The 19,122-nt window shown below is 40.6% G+C and overlaps 1 protein-coding gene across 1 annotated transcript in view; it reads left to right on the forward strand.

Moving 5' to 3' along the window:
• Positions 1-19,122, forward strand: part of RAB26 (RAB26, member RAS oncogene family) — a 257,039-nt gene that overhangs the window by 187,063 nt on the left and 50,854 nt on the right. The window contains exon 5 of the mRNA XM_063430498.1: positions 5,510-5,562. Within this exon, the coding sequence (XP_063286568.1) occupies positions 5,510-5,562 (53 nt within the window). The remainder of the gene's footprint in view (positions 1-5,509; positions 5,563-19,122) is intronic.

The raw sequence follows: 19,122 nt of genomic DNA on the forward strand, positions 1-19,122 counted from the left end.
GCCCTGCAAATCTCAGATTTTGGTCTGATCTTGATCTAATCCAACGAAATTAAATATCAAATTAACTGGTATAAAAAATAAAGACAAAAGCAGAAGTTTACGAGAAATTTGAAAACAGATACTGTTTCTGTTCTCTCCTGTCTCAGTTTCTTGTACTCTCTGCTGCCATCGTATTACAAAACAAAAAAGAGAATTGTGAAACTGCATGTCTACAAAGTTACCGGTTTGGAAAATTTGACATGTGCCTTGTTCTAAGGCACTGCTCTGTTTGAATGTTGTGATTGCTGCCATGGGCATTGAATATAAAGGTAAAATCAGAGGATTCATTATATCTCGCTGTTGCCATTGAATTATGAAAGTCCACCTAGGGGAAATTCTACTTCGTCGCATTAAGTCATCCTCTCACATGGCATGTGTTGGTTAAGCAGCAAAGTTTTCTTGGCTTTTACGCAGTAAGTGTGGTAGAGAAAATGTTTATGAGACTATCCTGATTATCCTAAGTTACCAGAGTCCAAAGTTAATATCAAAGTTTGGAGGACTCTTGAACGATCCATACTGAATTCATCACACTTGCACTTATTTCCCGGGTGCTGTATCTGGGTTGCATTACGGTGATCAGGAGAAACATGATAAATATCCAGAACTTACTCGATTGTGGCATCTCTGAATCTTCCTTTTTTTTGAAGATCTAATCTTCTTTCCTCCCTTTTCTCCTGTAAAATCTTTTGAAGAATACGGTCATTGGGTTTTTGTGACCTGTAGGGAGTCCTTAAACTGATGTTTAAGATACATTCATTATGGAATACTGAGAGTTTCTATAGGATGTGTTGAACCATTCTCTTTATGATTTCTGCGTGAACATCTGTGATCTAAGTGGGAAAGTGCAGCAAACGCCCAACTCAATTCCAAGGTTGTAGCACAGCTTAAACTGAATTAAATATAATGTTTGATTCACTACAACCTGAATTGTAGTGAGTTGAAGACCAAATTGTTGAGCTTTGACTTTGAGGCAGATGGACTCAAAAATATAATAGTCCATCTCTCATCACAATCATGGTCCAATCATGGACCAGTGGTAACATTGGAGCCACAATGCTATATTATGTACAAATTAATCTCGATATTTACCCAACTGATAGACCACCAGATGTGGTCAGACTACTTCTGCCATGAGCACCACCTTGTTCTGCTACCCAAAAAGTGTCGTTGAGGAACATGTGGAGAAGATCTGGAAACAAACTAGCAAAATCGATCTGGGATGTCAGAATGGGCGACTTGAGAGGAATTGACTCTCAGATCTCCAGATGTTCCTCAAGGACACCTTTTGGGTAGCACAACAAGGTGGTGCTCAGGGCAGAAGTAGTCCAACCACATCTGGTGGTCTATCAGTTGGCTAAATATCAAGATTAATTTGTATGTAATCTCGCATTGTGGCTCCAAAAAAATGTATCCCCCGTATTTCTCTTAAAGGGAAACTCCAGTGCCAGAAAAACGATCCGTTTTTCTGGCACTGGAGGGTCCCTCTCCCTCCCACCCCCCAATGCCCGGTTACTGAAGGGGTGAAAACCCCTTCAGTCACTTACCTGAGGCAGTGGCGATGTCCCTCGCCGCTGTCTCCGCGACGCTCCTCCTGGTGATTACGTCGGCCGGTGGGCGAGACTAATCTCGCTCACCGGCCGAGGAGACCTAATGCGCATGCGCGGAAATGCCGCGCACGCGCATTACGTCTCCCCATAGGAAAGCATTGAAAAATCATTTCAATGCTTTCCTATGGGGAATAGAGCGACGCTGGAGGTCCTCACACAGCGTGAGGACGTCCAGCGACGCTCTAGCACAGGAAACCTGTGCTAGAAACTAGGAAGTGACCTCTAGTGGCTGTCTAGTAGACAGCAACTAGAGGTGGAGTTAACCCTGCAATGTAATTATTGCAGTTTATGAAAAACTGCAATAATTACACTTGCAGGGTTAAGGGTAGTGGGAGTTGGCACCCAGACCACTCCAATGGGCAGAAGTGGTCTGGGTGCCTACAGTGTCCCTTTAACGCTGTTCCTTTTCTGTCCGATCCTGCAGGTTTTAGGTTGCACAGATAATAAAAGCGCCGTAACAATAAAACACATTCTATTAATTGCAAATAAACAAACATAACATGCGTCTTTTACTGTGTGTTGTACTTTAATGAGGGAATACACAATAATGTATTGCTGTTTGTTTTTGAATTCTCATTTATGTTCAACTGCTATAAACCAAGAGAATCTAACCCTTATTGCTTACTGATTAGCGGGTTAATGTAGCTTCAGCACAATGTAATAAATACAACGCTTTAAAAGCGAGGGGGGTGGGTGGGACGGGTCACTGTCGGCCACATTCATGAACCACGTCTGCTAATTCCATTCTGTGGGTTATATGGTCCAGAACATCGAATTTTACACTCGAGGGAAAAAATAAATGTGTATTCATTGTCATGCCTGTTTTTAAAAGGAATATGTACCTAATCTTGATGATTTATGCTGTTTGTTTTAGTAAACGCTATTCATATGGATGATTTTTTTTAGTACCTAAAAAACAAATATTATTTTGCTAACTGTCAATGTGTGCCACCACGTTAAATATTTAAAGTTCACATTTTTACATTCTTTACGTAAATATATTTACTCTTAAAAGATTCCTTTGTTTGAGGAGTTTTCTTGAGATGTGATAGGAATCGTGAGAAATGTAAATTGTATTGCATTGAATGCCCTGTGCAGGAGGTATTTGTAAGAGCGCATTGACATATTGTTTCTGTATTGATAAAGATACATTAGCAAATAAAACACGTAATAGCTACATTTATTTGTTGAATTTAAAATTACTCTTATCTTAAAACGGAACTGCCTCTGGCAGAGACAGTACTTCATTCCCACAGTACACTAACTGCTATTGAAACGTACGCATGGTTTATATCATGATAGCCATGCATGCAATGTAAATTTAAAAAATTAAATAATGGAGGTCCAAAATAAGCAAGCCATAGCCAACGTTGGTGCAAAGCCTGACATGTAACAGGTCCACTTGGAATGTGCCATTCAGGGCCAGATTAGGAGACCAGTGAACCTGGTGCTAACAATTATGAGGGGCATAAGTACAGAATCTTATCGACCAAAAACACTAAAACAGTCATACCTGTCTAGCGTCATGTATCTGGTGGAGATATTGCCAGAGGGAAACTCATAGGATGTAGCTATAAGAAAACTCAGATTCTCTTAAAATATGCTAATCTCTCTCTAATTCATGCTTTCATCTTTCGAGTAAATCCATACCCCCTAACTGCAGTGTCCAGTGAAGCTGGAAGTCAATGGGCGGTGTAAAAGGGTGGGCCACTGACGCGGATCATGTAACCAGAACTCCCGAAAGGGACGAACATGCCCAAAGGAGGCATGTCTGCCCAAAGATTTGGAAGGCTAGCCTGGCATGAATGCATGTAAGGCTGCCTGCCAATCATGCATGCTGGCCAGCAGCATCCTGAGCTTGGCATAAATGCATCTAATGATGCACTCGCTCCATGCTTTCCCCTGGCACTCACATGTCCACTTGTCTCCTTACCTTCTTACTAGTAGGCAGAAGCTCTTGGTATACAGTCTGAGACAGAGAAAAGCTGTATGTAGTGAGCGTAGAAGAAAGGGAACATGCCACAGTGTTAGAGAGACCAAAGTCAGCATTACCTGAACTAATTTAATTTCAGCCAGTCCACACAAGTTTTGTTTCCATATACCCCTATTAAGTTTCCATTTTAAGCAAGAGTATGCGAAGAGTAGTTAGGGTTGCCACCTTTCTTGGAAAAAATAAAGGCCTTACTAATTTGCATAACTAATTATGTATGCGTGACATCACATGATGTAAATCACAAGACGTAAGAGAAAATTCTGTGAAATCACCTAAAAACTACTAACAGTTTGATTCTGCTGTATAGATGGATTGCTCCCAGTGACCCCATGTCTCCCAGTGTCCCCTAGTGTCTGGGTCCCCATGTCTCCCAGTGTCCCCATGTCACTAGGGGACACTGTGAGACATGGGGACACTGAGACACTTGGGAACACTGAGATACATGGAGACACTGAGACCCCAGGGACACTGGAAGACATGGGCACACAGACACTAGGGACACTGGGAGACATGGGGACACTGAGACGCTTTGAGACATTGGGTCCCTAGTGTTCCCATGTCCCCAAGTGTCTCAGTGTCCCCATGTGTCTGTTTCCCCATGTCTGTGTCCCCATGTCTCCCAGCGTCCCCTAGTGTCTCAGTGTCCCAATGTATGTGTCCCCATGTCTCCAAGAGTCCCCAAGTGTCTCATCATCCCCAAAGTTCTCTCTGTGTACCCATGCCTCACAGTGTCCCCTAGTGGCTCAGCGTCCCCATGTCTCCCTGCAGCCTTTACCCATCCCTCACTTCCCTGAGCTGTAGTCTGTCTCTGCAGGCTGGGAGCTGCTGTCTGGAGTCTCTGTGCTGTGTAGCTGCTCACCCGCGGATCAGTGAGTAGAGAGATGCAGGTATATGCTGTAACTTCCTATCCCTGCCTCTCTCGCCACACAAACAGCGACCCCTACTGGACGGTGCTGGTATTGCAGAGTAATCTCTGTTTATACTGATTAACCCCTTAAGGACACATGACATGTGTGACACGTCATGATTCCCTTTTATTCCAGAGGTTTGGTCCTTAAGGGGTTAAAACATCTGCATTTGTATTGCAATACTGCAATATCGACACCTGCCAGGCAGCCTCAAATAAATACCGGCCAGGGGGCAACCCTAAGAGTACAAGTACAAAAAAAAAAGATTTTTTGGGGGGGGCGGGAGAGAATCAATGGGACTGGGCCTGGGCCTGGGCCTGGAGCTGCAGCACCATCAGCCCCTATGTTAATCCGGCCCTGGGTGTATTACAAGAGTGATTCATACTTCTTTTGAAAGCATGACATACGATATTACCCGCTAGAGGTAAAATGTCTGAAAAGCTTGTGTTCTATGCAATAAAATGTATTACTTTGGTCTTCCTTGCTTTTTCACTCTGTAAGGGAGCCAAAGATCTAATCTGTCATATGATTAATATATTTATGAAATATATTTGCACAGAGGCAAGTTGTCCAGAGATATATCTAGAGATGAAAAATTGCAAAATATGAATGTTGTAATATTTAAATGTTCCGTTCACCTGGGGTGTGGGGCAGAGCAAGTCTCTGGGGTTCCTGCAAATTTTGGGTTATGGAGACATCATTCCAAAATACATTGAGACCTTCAACAACTTTTTCAAGTGTAACTAGAACTGTGGACCCCAAATGTTTTTCTAACTAATCTCTCATAATCCTCTGTCAGCCTTTAGATTTGCAGAACCTTGTGAGAGATGTAGTCCTGAGGGGAGGAATGGCAAAGATACATCAGGGATGGAGCAAAATAATGCACATGGACCAGGGTGGTGTTACGCCACCTTGCTCCTCTGACAAGTAATTTAAGACTGTTTTTCTTTGTGTTTCCCCAGCCCTGCTGTTACTTTATGACGTGACAAACAAGTCTTCATTTGACAATATCCAGGTAAGTGGTAACATTTTGAAAATTACTAGTATGAATATGAATGGATAAGACCTTGAAAAATGCTTGCCAGTACAGGTTACTCTTATTTTATAAAGAGAAATTCTACAGCAAAACAAAAGTGGAACAGTCATTGGAATGTTCTTTTTGTGTCCATGGTGACTGGTCCATATTTAGAACTTTACCTCCCAATTCCTGTAGGAGCAGGAATCCCTCATATTTGGACCACACTGGATGCATCCGCCAATACCCAATATGGTGTGGAGTAGGCTGAGCTAAAGTATGGTAGTAGTTTTGTTCTTATGATAATGTAAAAGTCTAGATTTCATTTGCATAAAAGGACAATCTCTCTCTCTAGAGTCCTTGCGTGCCTAAAGGTGTATGTACTGTTACTTGCAATGGGCAATCAATAATAGACTGAGGGTTCTCAGCCAGTCACCGGTGCCCAATGCTTCTCAGTATTTTCCTTCCGTGCTCATTATCGTGACGGGAGCAAAAAGGAGACGGGAGAAAAATCCTGTATTTTGAAATACTCATATCTTCAACTGTTGCAAATTTAGGGAGACAGTTCACATTATTATCCCCCCGTACCACTACCCCAAGATTTTTCTATGACGTCTTACTCCTGGGGACACATTACCATTCACACCCCACTTTTTCGTCCATTAATGTCACCAGTAACATGTATAGCATAATACACCCCTTCATCTTGGCTTCATACATGCCAGTTTTGGCATGTAGGTGTTTTATTGAAATGCAGAATTTCTTTAAGTCCCAAGAAATACATAATAATAAACAAAGGGAATAATTAAAAAAAAAAATCCAGATGGCTGTGATAGCTTTTAAATGTATTTTTAGCAACACAAAAGGAAATAAATGATTTAGTCATTGTGTATTTGAGCTGCCAAAGAACTCTCACTGTGTGAAAAATTCCAATAGTGTATACAGCTGTTGTAGCCATCAGATCTATATACTGCCATTGAAAGTCTGTAGGTTTATTGGTTCAAATTATAGCACACCGCAGGTATAGATAGATGGAGGTACTATAGAGAATTATGGTCTTTTTTTTTTTTAGGCTGGATAATTGCTGTGGTCTGTGGCTGACAGGAGCCTGTGTTGCCTTAGGGAATTTAAAAAAAAATAGACAGGTATTAAACTTAAAAAAAATGACAAGAAAAATAGTAGGGACATTTTTGTTTTGCAAGGCATGATTGGCAATAAAGTTGCACTCAATAAATTCAATAAAACCATTTGACATATTCTTATAAATTCTGTGTTAATAAAGTTTTATGATTTCTATTGTCTTCAAAGATACATTGTAAATATTGTTAAAACAAACCACTCACCTTGTTTTGTATTGCATGTGTATTATTTCTGATCAGGGAGTAGGGGCATGCTATAAAATGTGATTTGTTCACGTATATGTAGGTTACAGTGAAAATAAAATATATTCTTTTTCCTTAAAATATTTTATAACAAGTTTTTTGGGGGTTTTGTTTTTGGGGCGGGGAGTTGAAAAACAAATGAGCGCTTTCTTTGAATCATGGGTTCTATAGTGAGCTTGGTCAACGAGCTCAAACAGTAATCGCCAATCGAATGGTGGACCATCAGGACTTTGCTGAAATATGTCTCCTTTCTCTATTCGATGCTCCAGATGTCTATTTAAGGGAGTGTTTAAGTTTACCCCCATCTGAAGCTCAGTTGTGTATCATTTTACAATTTTCTACGCTTTTTATCTTTTGCCATATCCAGGCGTGCCCGTACATTTTTCAAGATCTGGTAAAAGTTCTCACCCCCTCTACCAGAGTCAACATGCACTTGTCACTCTTTTTTTATTCCCCTTTGCCTTCTTCTAACTTACTTTTTACTTTGAACCTTTTCCCATTTTTCTATATCTTCTCCGTATCCATGGTCCTTTTTTGTTTTACTCTTAAGTTACATACTTCCTGACAATATGCTCTGTACCATGGTTAAGGCCTCTCGATTTGTTTCCGTGTCCTACATTAAAAAAATTTCTCATTAAATACTGAATACAAATATAGTATGTGCTATTTCTCTCAGTGGATGTCCATTGATTGGCTGATAGGCTGAGACTGTCAGGCTATCACTGGCCACCTGCCTAGCCCTTCCTCATACTGCAGTGCCGAATGGGGAGAAGCTTGGAGGCAGACATCCCAAGGCTCCGGAGACCAAACTCCGGGGTTAAACCATTGCCTATTGGTTTAACCCCTGACACTCCTGCTCCCACTTAACAACCTAAATGGTGTTTGCAAAGAATCTTCTAACATTTATGGTAATCATTTTTTATTTTGTGTGGTAATTTTATAATATTTTTTTAACCATCTTTTGTGGCAATTTTATGATATTGTTTTTACCTTATCCTGTGGTCATTTTATTATAATTATGCCTAGAGGCTTTCATGACAGCCAGTCATGCAAATAACTGATGTGTGTTTGAGAACTCTTTAGGAAACCGGGCCAAAGGACCATTGGGATAATATAGCAATAGTCAGTACTTTAATGAGTTTGGGGGATAATAGGGGTCACTGTATATAACATGATTAGCCACGATTATAAGTTCTGGCTCGGCAGATACAGTTACATCATGATACTAAAAAAGAGTCTCCCAATTTCAGTGCTACACCTGATCTCTGTAAAGCTGTTACCTGTCCAAGATTAGCGCTCCAGCTATTGTCAGACCGATGTTCCCAGCAGTCTCTTCCACCTAGTAGCTCTATAACGTGCTATTTACTGCAGAAACGAGATATTTTCCCCTGGTGCTATTCTTTAGAAAGGATAAAGTCATAGAGTTTGAATGCCTGCGAACCCTTTTCAATCTAAATCAATTTAATGCTTCAGAAAAATAAAGGTGGTATATTAAACACCCACGCATATCCATAGAATGTTTTGCATCCATGATTTCATATCAGCCGAAAGACAAAATGTTCTTTGCAGAGTGAATTGATACAGGGGAAAACGCATTGTGTGTCTGGGCTTCGTAGAACAACTGGATTGTGTTCTGACGCTCAGGTTGTGAATCTAGGTATGAAGTTAACCCTTGCGGCAAAAACAGAGAATGTGAGAGCTGTGAGTGAAAACTTAGAGCAACCTCAATAGCTTCCCCTTTGGTGAGTCCCCACTCAGGTCCCAGCCTTCTACGGGGCTCATTAGCTAAGTGTAGCTGATACTCCTCTAGATAATAATAATAATAATTTGCGATTTTTATAGCGCTTTTCTCCCTGTGAGACTCAAAGCACTTTACAAATATACAAACATAAAGACATAAAAGTTAGGAGTTTCTGAAGGTCAGCTGAGCGGACTGAATGCCTGAAGGAAGAGGTGGGTCTTTAGCTTTTTTTTTTTTTTTTTTAAAGTCTGTAAGGACGGTGCCTCTCTGATTGAGCAAGGTAAAGAGTTCCAGAAGGTAGGGGCAGCGTGGCTGAATGCCCAGGAACCTTAGTCTGCCTTTATTCTTTGCACTGACAGGAAGGATTTTCTGGCTGACCGAAGTGAACGGGATGGAATGTAGTGTGGCAAGAGCTCTTTCAGGTACCATGGGCCGTGATTGTTTAAGGCTTTGAAGGTCAGCAGGCCAATTTTAAAATATGTTCGCCATTTAATTGGAAGCCAATGCAGGGAGTGGAGAACAGGTGTTGTGGCAGGAGCGAGTTTGATTGGTCAGTAGTCTGGCTGCTGCATTTTGTACAGTCTGAAGGCGATGGAGTTCTTTTTCTGGGAGGCCCAAGTAAAGTACATTGCCGTAATCTAGCAGAGAGGATACAAATGCATGGATTAATGTTGGCATATCATCCGTGGAATTAAATGTTGTTTCCTGGCTATGATTTTCAGATGGAAGTATGCAGATTTTATTACGGAGGAAATCTGCTGTTTAAATGTTAGTCCAGATTCAATCAGCACTCCGACATTTCATACCTGTGATGAACTGATGAGTTCAGAGCCTCCAAGCTCCAGGCCAGTTGGGTGATCATGGGATATTCTTGTTGCCCAGGGTCCCCTCACCAAGAGTAACTCTGTTTTGTCCGGGTTCACTTTAAGTCAACTAGCATTCATCATTTCTATGAGGTCTGCTAAGCAACTGCTGATGCGGCATGTTGGGTCTGTGTTATATGGAGCAAAGGAGAAGTAGCGTTGTGTGTCATCAGCGTAACAATGATACCTTAGGCCATGTCGCCTAATGATGTCCCCCAGTGGTAGCAAGTAAATTGCGAATAGCATGGGAGACAAGATGGATACTTGTGGAACTCCGCAGGCCAGTTCTGTTGGTGACGTTGAGCTACCAGTGAGGAAAGATTTAAACCAGGTAAGGACTGTGCCTCCTAGACCACAGATGTGCTGCAAGCACTCTATTAAAATCCTGTGGTCAATGGTTTCAAATGCAGCTGAGAGACCCAAGAGGATTAGGATGGAGTAATCACCTTTGTCTCTCGCCATAAGGAGATCATTTAGCACTCGGACTAGCACTGTTTCAGTGCATGACTGGAAAGGAGCAAAGATGTTCACGCTTGAGAGATGGGCCTCCAGTTGAGTTGCCACTACTTTTTAAAATTATTTCCCCCAGAAATAGAAGCTTGGTCTGTAATTAGCCATGCAGTCTGGGTCTAATAACGGTTTCTTTAGGAGTGTTTTTAACACAGCTTCTTTTAGAGGATCTGGCAAATCTCCAGTTTTTAGTGAACACTGCACTATTTCTGTGAGGGCTTGGGTGAGTGTTTCAATGCATGCAGATGTAAGCTGAGTTGGAGCAGGGTCTAAGTCACATGTAGTAAGGTGTAACTTTTGCATGGTTCTTTTAACTCCCTTTATATCCACATTTGTAAAAGTGGACCATAAACTGGGGCATTCTGGCATTTCATTGTAGTGGTTCTGGTGTGCAACTGTTTGGCCTGCTGTGATAGAGGCTCGGATTGAGGAAATCTTGTCTCTGACACTTATTCTGAGAAAAGTTGGTGGGGATATGCATGCATGCTGGTTTGCAGAGTCTTTATGTGGTGTTCAGCTAAAGGTATCTCCTCCTGGTAGTAAGATGGTCCAGTGGAAGTACATTTCAATCCGTTGTGTGTCTCAGTTTAGTAATGCCATCCGGTCAATTTTGGCAAATCCAGTTGTGTGAAATGTGGAGTCGATATTGGTTCTTGAAATATTTGTGATGAATGATGAGTGTAAGGAGATTAAAATTAAGATAATTCCTAGAGAGGTCAGGAGCCTGGGAAAAGTGTGGCAGCCAGCAGGGGCGCCTGGCAGTAATTACAGGGTCCATGATTGGGGATTATTACACTAAACTGGGGACCTAGTGTCCCACTCCGGCCTCTTACCCATTAGCGGTGGGTGGAGGCCCTAATTGACAAGGGGGGAGACCTTTTGCTCCCCTCCCACCCATGAGCTGTGGGTGGGGGCCCTAAGTGACAAAATGTGGCAATTTGTGACCATCTTTTGAAATTCTATATAAATTCACAAAGAGGGAGGGGGGAGCTACTGTCTCTCTTTATTTTGTAATACCTTTTACGTGACCCACAGTACCATAGCAAAAATGGTATCAGGATATTTTAAATAGTTAAAGACGGGGGGGAAATGCCCACAGTGCGTAGACTCTTACATAATGCAGGCATGTTCCAACTGCAAGGATTTGAAATATTTAGGTTCTAATTGTCTACAAATTTACTAAAGTGTTCTGCGGTAGAACAGACAGCGGGCATTTCTCGACTGTAAAATGTTTCAGTGTGTTTTTAATGCACCCAAGGAATTGTGACAAATAGCAATTACAGTCTAAACATGCCGGTGTGTGGCCGTGCGTGATGTAAGTTGACACATTTAAATGTGTGTCTGGGAAAATGACTTCACATTAAATCCTCAACACAGTGGGGTTTATTAACTAAACAGTGACGTTCTGCCATAATACACATTTAAAGAAAAATAGATACATTTGTTTTATTTTATTTTATTGTTAAGTAAATATACAGCTCACATGCTCTGTGGTAAACTGACCAGGGAACCTCAGAATTTAGACTGGGTTAATAGAGATTGAATAGAACAGTCGGGCATATTTAAAAAAAAAAAAAAAAAAAAAAGTGCAATTGTCAGAAATTTGAGTGATTTTAAAGAGAATTTTACATTTTAGGCCAAAATAATCGAATTGAACCCATCGCTGACGTAGAACTTTTTGCGTTCCTGACAAATGACACTCATGAAGATTCCTGATATATAGATCATGACCACGAGGTCTAGTTTAGGGCACTCTGCTGCTCCTCTCCTTTTATCTAACAACAAACTTTAGCAGGGTTATCAAGGTGAATGTCAAATTTAAAGTCAAAATAGCGGTAATGGAAAAAGCCTCAAAGTCAGCTATGCTTTCAGTTCGGATACTTTGGCCTTAAATTTTTAACCAGACCAGTTTTGTGTCACATTCTACAATTCTATGAAATTCTATTTCCTGTTAAATCATAAAGGCCTCTCGTTTTTCGTTGTGCTATGGGTGTGATCGCCCACCAATTTCCACCAAGGATATTTGAGAGAGGGATCAATACTAATCTACGTTTACTCTTGATTGTTTCAATCATATGCCATTTCAAGTCTTTATGGCCAGCTGGTTAAGCCAAATGGTCCACACTCAACACCAAAAACCTTGTTGTACAGATGTTCTAATAGTGTATATTGTTGGCTCCTGTTAGGTATATCCAGCAAGCCTGCAGGTGTTTGGCTTGTAGTTTAACCCCTTAAGGACAGAGCTTCAGAAGCTTGTCTTTCACTTAATGACAACAGCATTTTTTGCATTTTTTGCTATTTGCGTTCAACTGCAATTTGCTTTTTACTTATTCATTGCACCGACACATATTATATACCGTTTTTTAAAGGACAGAAAGGGCTTTAATTTGATGTAACACATATATATATAAATGCTTATTTATTATTAAAAAAATACAGAAATATGCAAAAAAATGATTTTTTTGTGTGTTTTTTTTACAGTTTTTGCAATAATAATGTGTACATAATTAGTGCAGGTTAAGGAAAGTAATTAAAAATAAATTCATTTAGTTGTTCTGAATTACAGAATATATAATGTGTCTGGGATTTTCAGTTTTTTTTGGTAGTTACAGGTCACAAAGCACAAGGAGTAAAATACACTTTTTATGTGGAGCGATTTTAGAATTTGGTATGTTTGTCTTGTAAGCCTAATAGCCATAAAAGAAAACAAAATTGCCACACAAAAGTATATATTTATATAAAGTAGACACCACAGGCTATTTACCTAAGGTTGTTTTGACACTTTCTACGTAGCCATTTTACCGCCAACCTCTGCTAAATATTGGAGTAAAATTGTGTTTTTTGGGGGTTTTCGCACACAAACTTATAACAAAGAACTTCTCATGTGTATTTTGTAAAGTTGGTGTGTGCTATTCCTGTACAAAGTTTTATTATGTGTTCAGTTACTTCTGCTGAGTACAACGGTACCCCCATTGTATGTCTTTGGCACTATTTCGTGAAGCTACAGTGCCATATAGGAGACCTGTCCTTTTCAGTATTCACAGTAGAATTTTGAGAGACGGATTTAATGAGCCTATGCTTCCATTTGGGGTATTATAACAGTCTGTCTGTTCGAAAAAAAACCCCAAAGGCCTACCATTTGTAAAAGTAGACACTCCAGGGTATCTCATAAGGTGCATATTGTGCCTTAACATGCCCCCATTTTTTTTACCAATACATGCCAAAGTATGTGGTAAAAAATAATTTTGTGCATTTTTTGCATATGGATTGCATTTGTGCTGGGCATTTTGTATATTTCACATGTGCCACTAAGTTCAAACCCCCCAAATTATGTTCAGCTAAGTCTTCTGAGTAAAATGACACCCCCATTGTATGTCTTTGGCACTAGTTCGTGAAGCTACAGTGCCATATAGGAGACCTGTCCTTTTCAGTACTCACAGTAGAATTTTGAGAGACGGATTTAATGAGCCTATGCTTCCATTTGGGGTATTATAACAGTTTGACTGTTCAAAAAAAACCCACAAAGGCCTACCATTTGTAAAAGTAGACACTCCAGGGTATCTCATAAGGTGCATATTGTGCCTTAACATGCCCCCATTTTTTCACCAATAGTTGCCAAAGTATGTGGTATAAAATAATTTTGTGCACTTTTTACATATGGATTGCATTTGTGCTGGGCATTTTGTATATTTCACATGTGCCACTAAGTTCAAACCCCCCAAATTATGTTCAGCTAAGTCTTCTGAGTAAAATGACACCCCCATTGTATGTCTTTGGCACTAGTTCGTGAAGCTACAGTGCCATAAAGGAGACCTGTCCTTTTCTGTACTCACAGTAGAATTTTGAGAGACGGATTTAATGAGCCTATGCTTCCATTTGGGGTATTATAACAGTTTGACTGTTCAAAAAAAACCCACAAAGGCCTACCATTTGTAAAAGTAGACACTCCAGGGTATCTCATAAGGTGCATATTGTGCCTTAACATGCCCCCATTTTTTCACCAATAGATGCCAAAGTATGTGGTAAAAAATAATTTTGTGCGTTTTTTACATATGGATTGCATTTGTGCTGGGCATTTTGTATATTTCACATGTGCCACTAAGTTCAAACCCCCCAAATTATGTTCAGCTAAGTCTTCTGAGTAAAATGACACCCCCATTGTATGTCTTTGGCACTAGTTCGTGAAGCTACAGTGCCATATAGGAGACCTGTCCTTTTCAGTACTCACAGTAGAATTTTGAGAGACGGATTTAATGAGCCTATGCTTCCATTTGGGGTATTATAACAGTTTGACTGTTCAAAAAAAACCCACAAAGGCCTACCATTTGTAAACGTAGACACTCCAGGGTATCTCATTAGGTGCATATTGTGCCTTAACATGCCCCCATTTTTTCACCAATAGATGCCAAAGTATGTGGTATAAAATTATTTTGTGCGTTTTTTACATATGGATTGCATTTGTGCTGGGCATTTTGTATATTTCACATGTGCCACTAAGTTCATACCCCCCAAATTATGTTCAGCTAAGTCTTCTGAGTAAAATGACACCCCTATTGTATGTCTTTGGGACTATTTTGTGAAGCTACAGTGCCATATAGGAGACCAAGCCATATCAGTTTTTACCGAACTTTGAATTTTGACGCTGGGCCTATGTGCAATTTCCAAGCATCTTAGCATGTTTTAAATTCAAACTACCCCACAAAGGCCTACCATTTCTTAAAGTAGACACTCCAGGGTATCTCATAAGGTGCATATTGTGCCTTAACATGCCCCCATTTTTTCACCAATAGATGCCAAAGTATGTGGTATAAAATTATTTTGTGCGTTTTTTACATATGGATTGCATTTGTGCTGGGCATTTTGTATATTTCACATGTGCCACTAAGTTCATACCCCCCAAATTATGTTCAGCTAAGTCTTCTGAGTAAAATGACACCCCTATTGTATGTCTTTGGGACTATTTTGTGAAGCTACAGTGCCATATAGGAGACCAAGCCATATCAGTTTTTACCGAACTTTGAATTTTGACGCTGGGCCTATGTGTAATTTCCAAGCATCTTAGCATGTTTTAAATTCAAACTACCCCACAAAGGCCTACCATTTCTTAAAGTAGACACTCCAGGGTATCTCATAAGGTGCATATTGTGCCTTAACATGCCCCCATTTTTTCACCAATAGATGCCAAAGTATGTGGTATAAAATTATTTTGTGCGTTTTTTACATATGGATTGCATTTGTGCTGGGCATTTTGTATATTTCACATGTGCCACTAAGTTCATACCCCCCAAATTATGTTCAGCTAAGTCTTATGAGTAAAATGACACCCCTATTGTATGTCTTTGGGACTATTTTGTGAAGCTACAGTGCCATATAGGAGACCAAGCCATATCAGTTTTTACCGAACTTTGAATTTTGACGCTGGGCCTATGTGCAATTTCCAAGCATCTTAGCAGGTATTAAATTCAAACTACCCCACAAAGGCCTACCATTTCTTAACCCCTTAAGGACCAAACTTCTGGAATAAAAGGGAATCATGACATGTCAGGCACGTCATGTGTCCTTAAGGGGTTAAAGTAGACACCCCAGGGTATTTCAAAAGGTATATTCTAAACCTTAGTGTAGGATCATTTTTTTGTTAGTTTGTACCAAGTCTAGTTGCAATTAGCATTTTTTCTGCCTTTTTGACACACACTTGGAGATGTTACTGTATATTTTGCTATCCTTATGTGTGCTACGGCAGTATAACACCTAATATGTTGCTCAGCTATGTCATCTTAGTGCAATGATACCCCCATATACAGAATAGTTGGGGTAAACTTATCCGGGGGTAGTACACAGTTATCTGCGTCCCGGGCAAAGCTGTCATGGATTCCGAAACCAAAACACAGACAGACCACAAAGAGAGAGAACACAGAGAGAGAAACTTGTAATACCGGTCCTTAGAATGGCCGGGCTATACAAGCAGAGAATTGTCAAGGTACAAGCCGAGGTCAAAGGAGTAAAGAGAAACGGAACAACGATAGGACAAGCCGAGGTCAAGGATCAGAGAAGACAGGATAAACGGTAGACAAAGCCAAGATTCGGTAACCAAAAATCACACCCCAAAACTGGTCTACTTATTCGGCCTGGGTGTGAAAAATTTTAAAACAATGGCTAATACATAGGCCGGGCTGAGAGGGGCAATCAGGGCAGTAATAGCTGTTCTCAACTCTTACGCCCCTCTTGTAACACACCCTGCACCTTTTCTGGGGGTTTTGTTTTTTAGGGGTTGGTGGAATCTTAAAGCAGAAGTGACCTGCCTCCATTCTTCTGCTAGGCTCCACTGATGGTCTCCTTGTGTGGCATTCTAGCAGCTTAGAAATTAGCTCAAACTGGAAAGAAAGAAAAGTGCTTTTCAGCCCAGCATTTGCCTTTTTAAAAATAACAAAGGCATTGTGGATTGCCATCTGCAAAAGGTATATGCCCACTTTTTTATACCATGCCCTGGTCTTTCTCATGATCAAATATGGCTGCATCAGTTGATCGGACAGGTCAACGCCCCCCATATGCCGATTATATTGCCTTATGCAGACTGGCACCCGTTTATATTCGTCTCTGCCACGAACTGCGACCCTCCGAGTGTTTTCACCATGGATGGTGGTTAAGATGAAAACATCCTTTTTATCCCTGTACTTGAGTGCCAGCAGTTCATTCTGGCAGAGAGCTGCTGTTTCCCCCCTTTTCATTTTTTTGTTCGCTAGAGCCTTTGGGAAACCTGTGCGACTCTTCCGAATAGTGCCACAGGCCACGGTCTCGAAGCAATACAACATTTGTAACAGTGGGATGCTATTATAAAAGTTATCGATGTATAGATGATAACCTTTATTAAGTAGTGGCATTATTAAGTCCCAGACAATTTTTCCACTTGTCCCTACTGTATCTGGGCAACCTGGGGGATCAAGGTGGCTATCCCTTCCTTCGTATACACGGAAGGTGTATACGTAGCCACTGCCACTTTCACATAGTTTATAAAATTTGATCCCATATCGGGATCTTTTGGATGGGATATATTGTCTAAACCCCAGTCTTCCCTTAAACTTCATTAGGGACTCGTCAATGGAAATGTTTTTATTGGGGGTATATATAGCGGCAAATTTACGGTTAAAGTGGGCAATTAAAGGGCGTAGTTTGTAAAGAAGATCATACTGCGGATCACCTTTTGGGGGGCACTTGTTGTTATCACTAAAGTGCATAAATCTTAGTATGTCTTCATATCTTTCCCTTGTCATTGTCTCGGCAAAAATAGGAGTATTGCAAATAGGATGTTTAGCCCAATACATCCTAATTGTGGGCTTTTTAATTAGCCCCATTAACATGGTCAGTGCCCAGAATTGTTTAAATTCTGGCACACTGGTTGGGTACCATCTCTCTTTCCTAGAGATAAGAGAGTCTGGATTGCGTGCCAGATATTGCTCCGCATAGAGATTAGTCTGGGTGACTATCTCCCCAAAAATCTCATCCCCCAAGAACAGCTGCATAACATCCAGCGCACTATAGGCAGACAGGTCCGCCTGTATGCCAGGATTGCCTGTAAACACTGGGATGTCTGGGGAAAAATTATTAGGGGGTACCCAGTCATCTGCGCCATGGTCAGCATTAGGGGAATCGTCGATTTCTCCTGATGGTCCTGCAGTATCTGGCACATAGTCCATGTCCCCTGCATCCCCTGCGTCACTCCCTGCTTCACTCTCTGAGGCAGTGTCAGTCGCCTCTGAGTCTGCCGCTAACAGGGCATAAGCCTCCTCCGCGCTATACTTTCTAAACATTGTTAATACAGCTAACACAGCTAACAAAACTCTAACCAAAAAAAAAAAATATTTTTTTTTTTTTTTTTATACCCCAATTCCCACTAAATTCCACCCACCAAAATAACTAAATCACAAATTAATAAAATCAAATAATAAAATTTAACCCCTTAGGGTTACAAAAAAACCTAAAAATTAACCCTTGAAAGTAAAAAAAAAAAAATAGATCACAGTAGAGTACTGTGACCTGTATATTGATCACTGCTAGCAGTGATCAAGCAGCAGGGAAAGGGTTAATTTTTTTTTTAACTCCACAAAGGTGAATTTTATACTTAAGTATAACTCTGCAATAAATCAGGGACACAATGTAGCACCGATCCGTCTCTCTCCACTTCACAAACCCACACGAGGTGGAGGGAGGCGGATCAGATATCCCAGCAGCATTGTGACCGCTGTGACTGGCTATCACAGCGATCACATGGGCTGGGATATCCGGATTTGCTGCTGCCGGTCTGCCCCTGACTCGGAGGGACCCAGCAACAGCATTAACCCCGCGATCGCCGGCACTGCGCGATCGCGGCGTTAATTTTAACGCGTGACGGACGAGGTCCGTCACTCGTCATTAACGCATTCCCCCGTGTGACGGACCTCGTCCGTCACTCGTCGTTAAGGGGTTAACACTGATCCAGATGTGTTTGCTTTCCCAGAATGCTAGATATTTAGAATATACTCTGTTTTTTCTCTCTAGATATCTACAATAGCTGAGGGAAGAAAAAACAAATTAGTGTTGATGGGATATATAATTATGTAAAAGATACAATGAAATACTGACACAAAGCATTATTGTACAATTCCGAACGAGAATGCCTGATGAGGAGGTGTATTCTATGAGCCTCTTATTCTGTGACTGCGTGTGATTGTATTATCACTATATAAATGGTCTTGATTAAGGGCACATAATTGCATTCAATAGAAGCACATTCTAATGAGCAGACTGACATTTTTGTATACCTTATTGTTCATTCGTGCAGCTCATCCTCTAAGGGGCAGGAAAACTGAAAACACAGATTTTAAATTTCGATTTTTGTTTCATTTTTTTTTTTTTCTAGCATGGAGTTATTGAAAAAGGAGACAAGAAGAAGAAAAAAAAAAATTAGCAATAATTTTGTTGAATAATTTGTCAATAATTTTGTCAAAATAATCTCCTAATATTTGCAGTGTCTTATATTTGCCACGATCCTTCGTCAATGAAAACATGCTGGCTCACTGCAATCTAAGTA

Source organism: Pelobates fuscus, chromosome 8, assembly GCF_036172605.1.
Source record: "Pelobates fuscus isolate aPelFus1 chromosome 8, aPelFus1.pri, whole genome shotgun sequence".
In the NCBI taxonomy this organism is placed as follows: domain Eukaryota; kingdom Metazoa; phylum Chordata; class Amphibia; order Anura; family Pelobatidae; genus Pelobates; species Pelobates fuscus.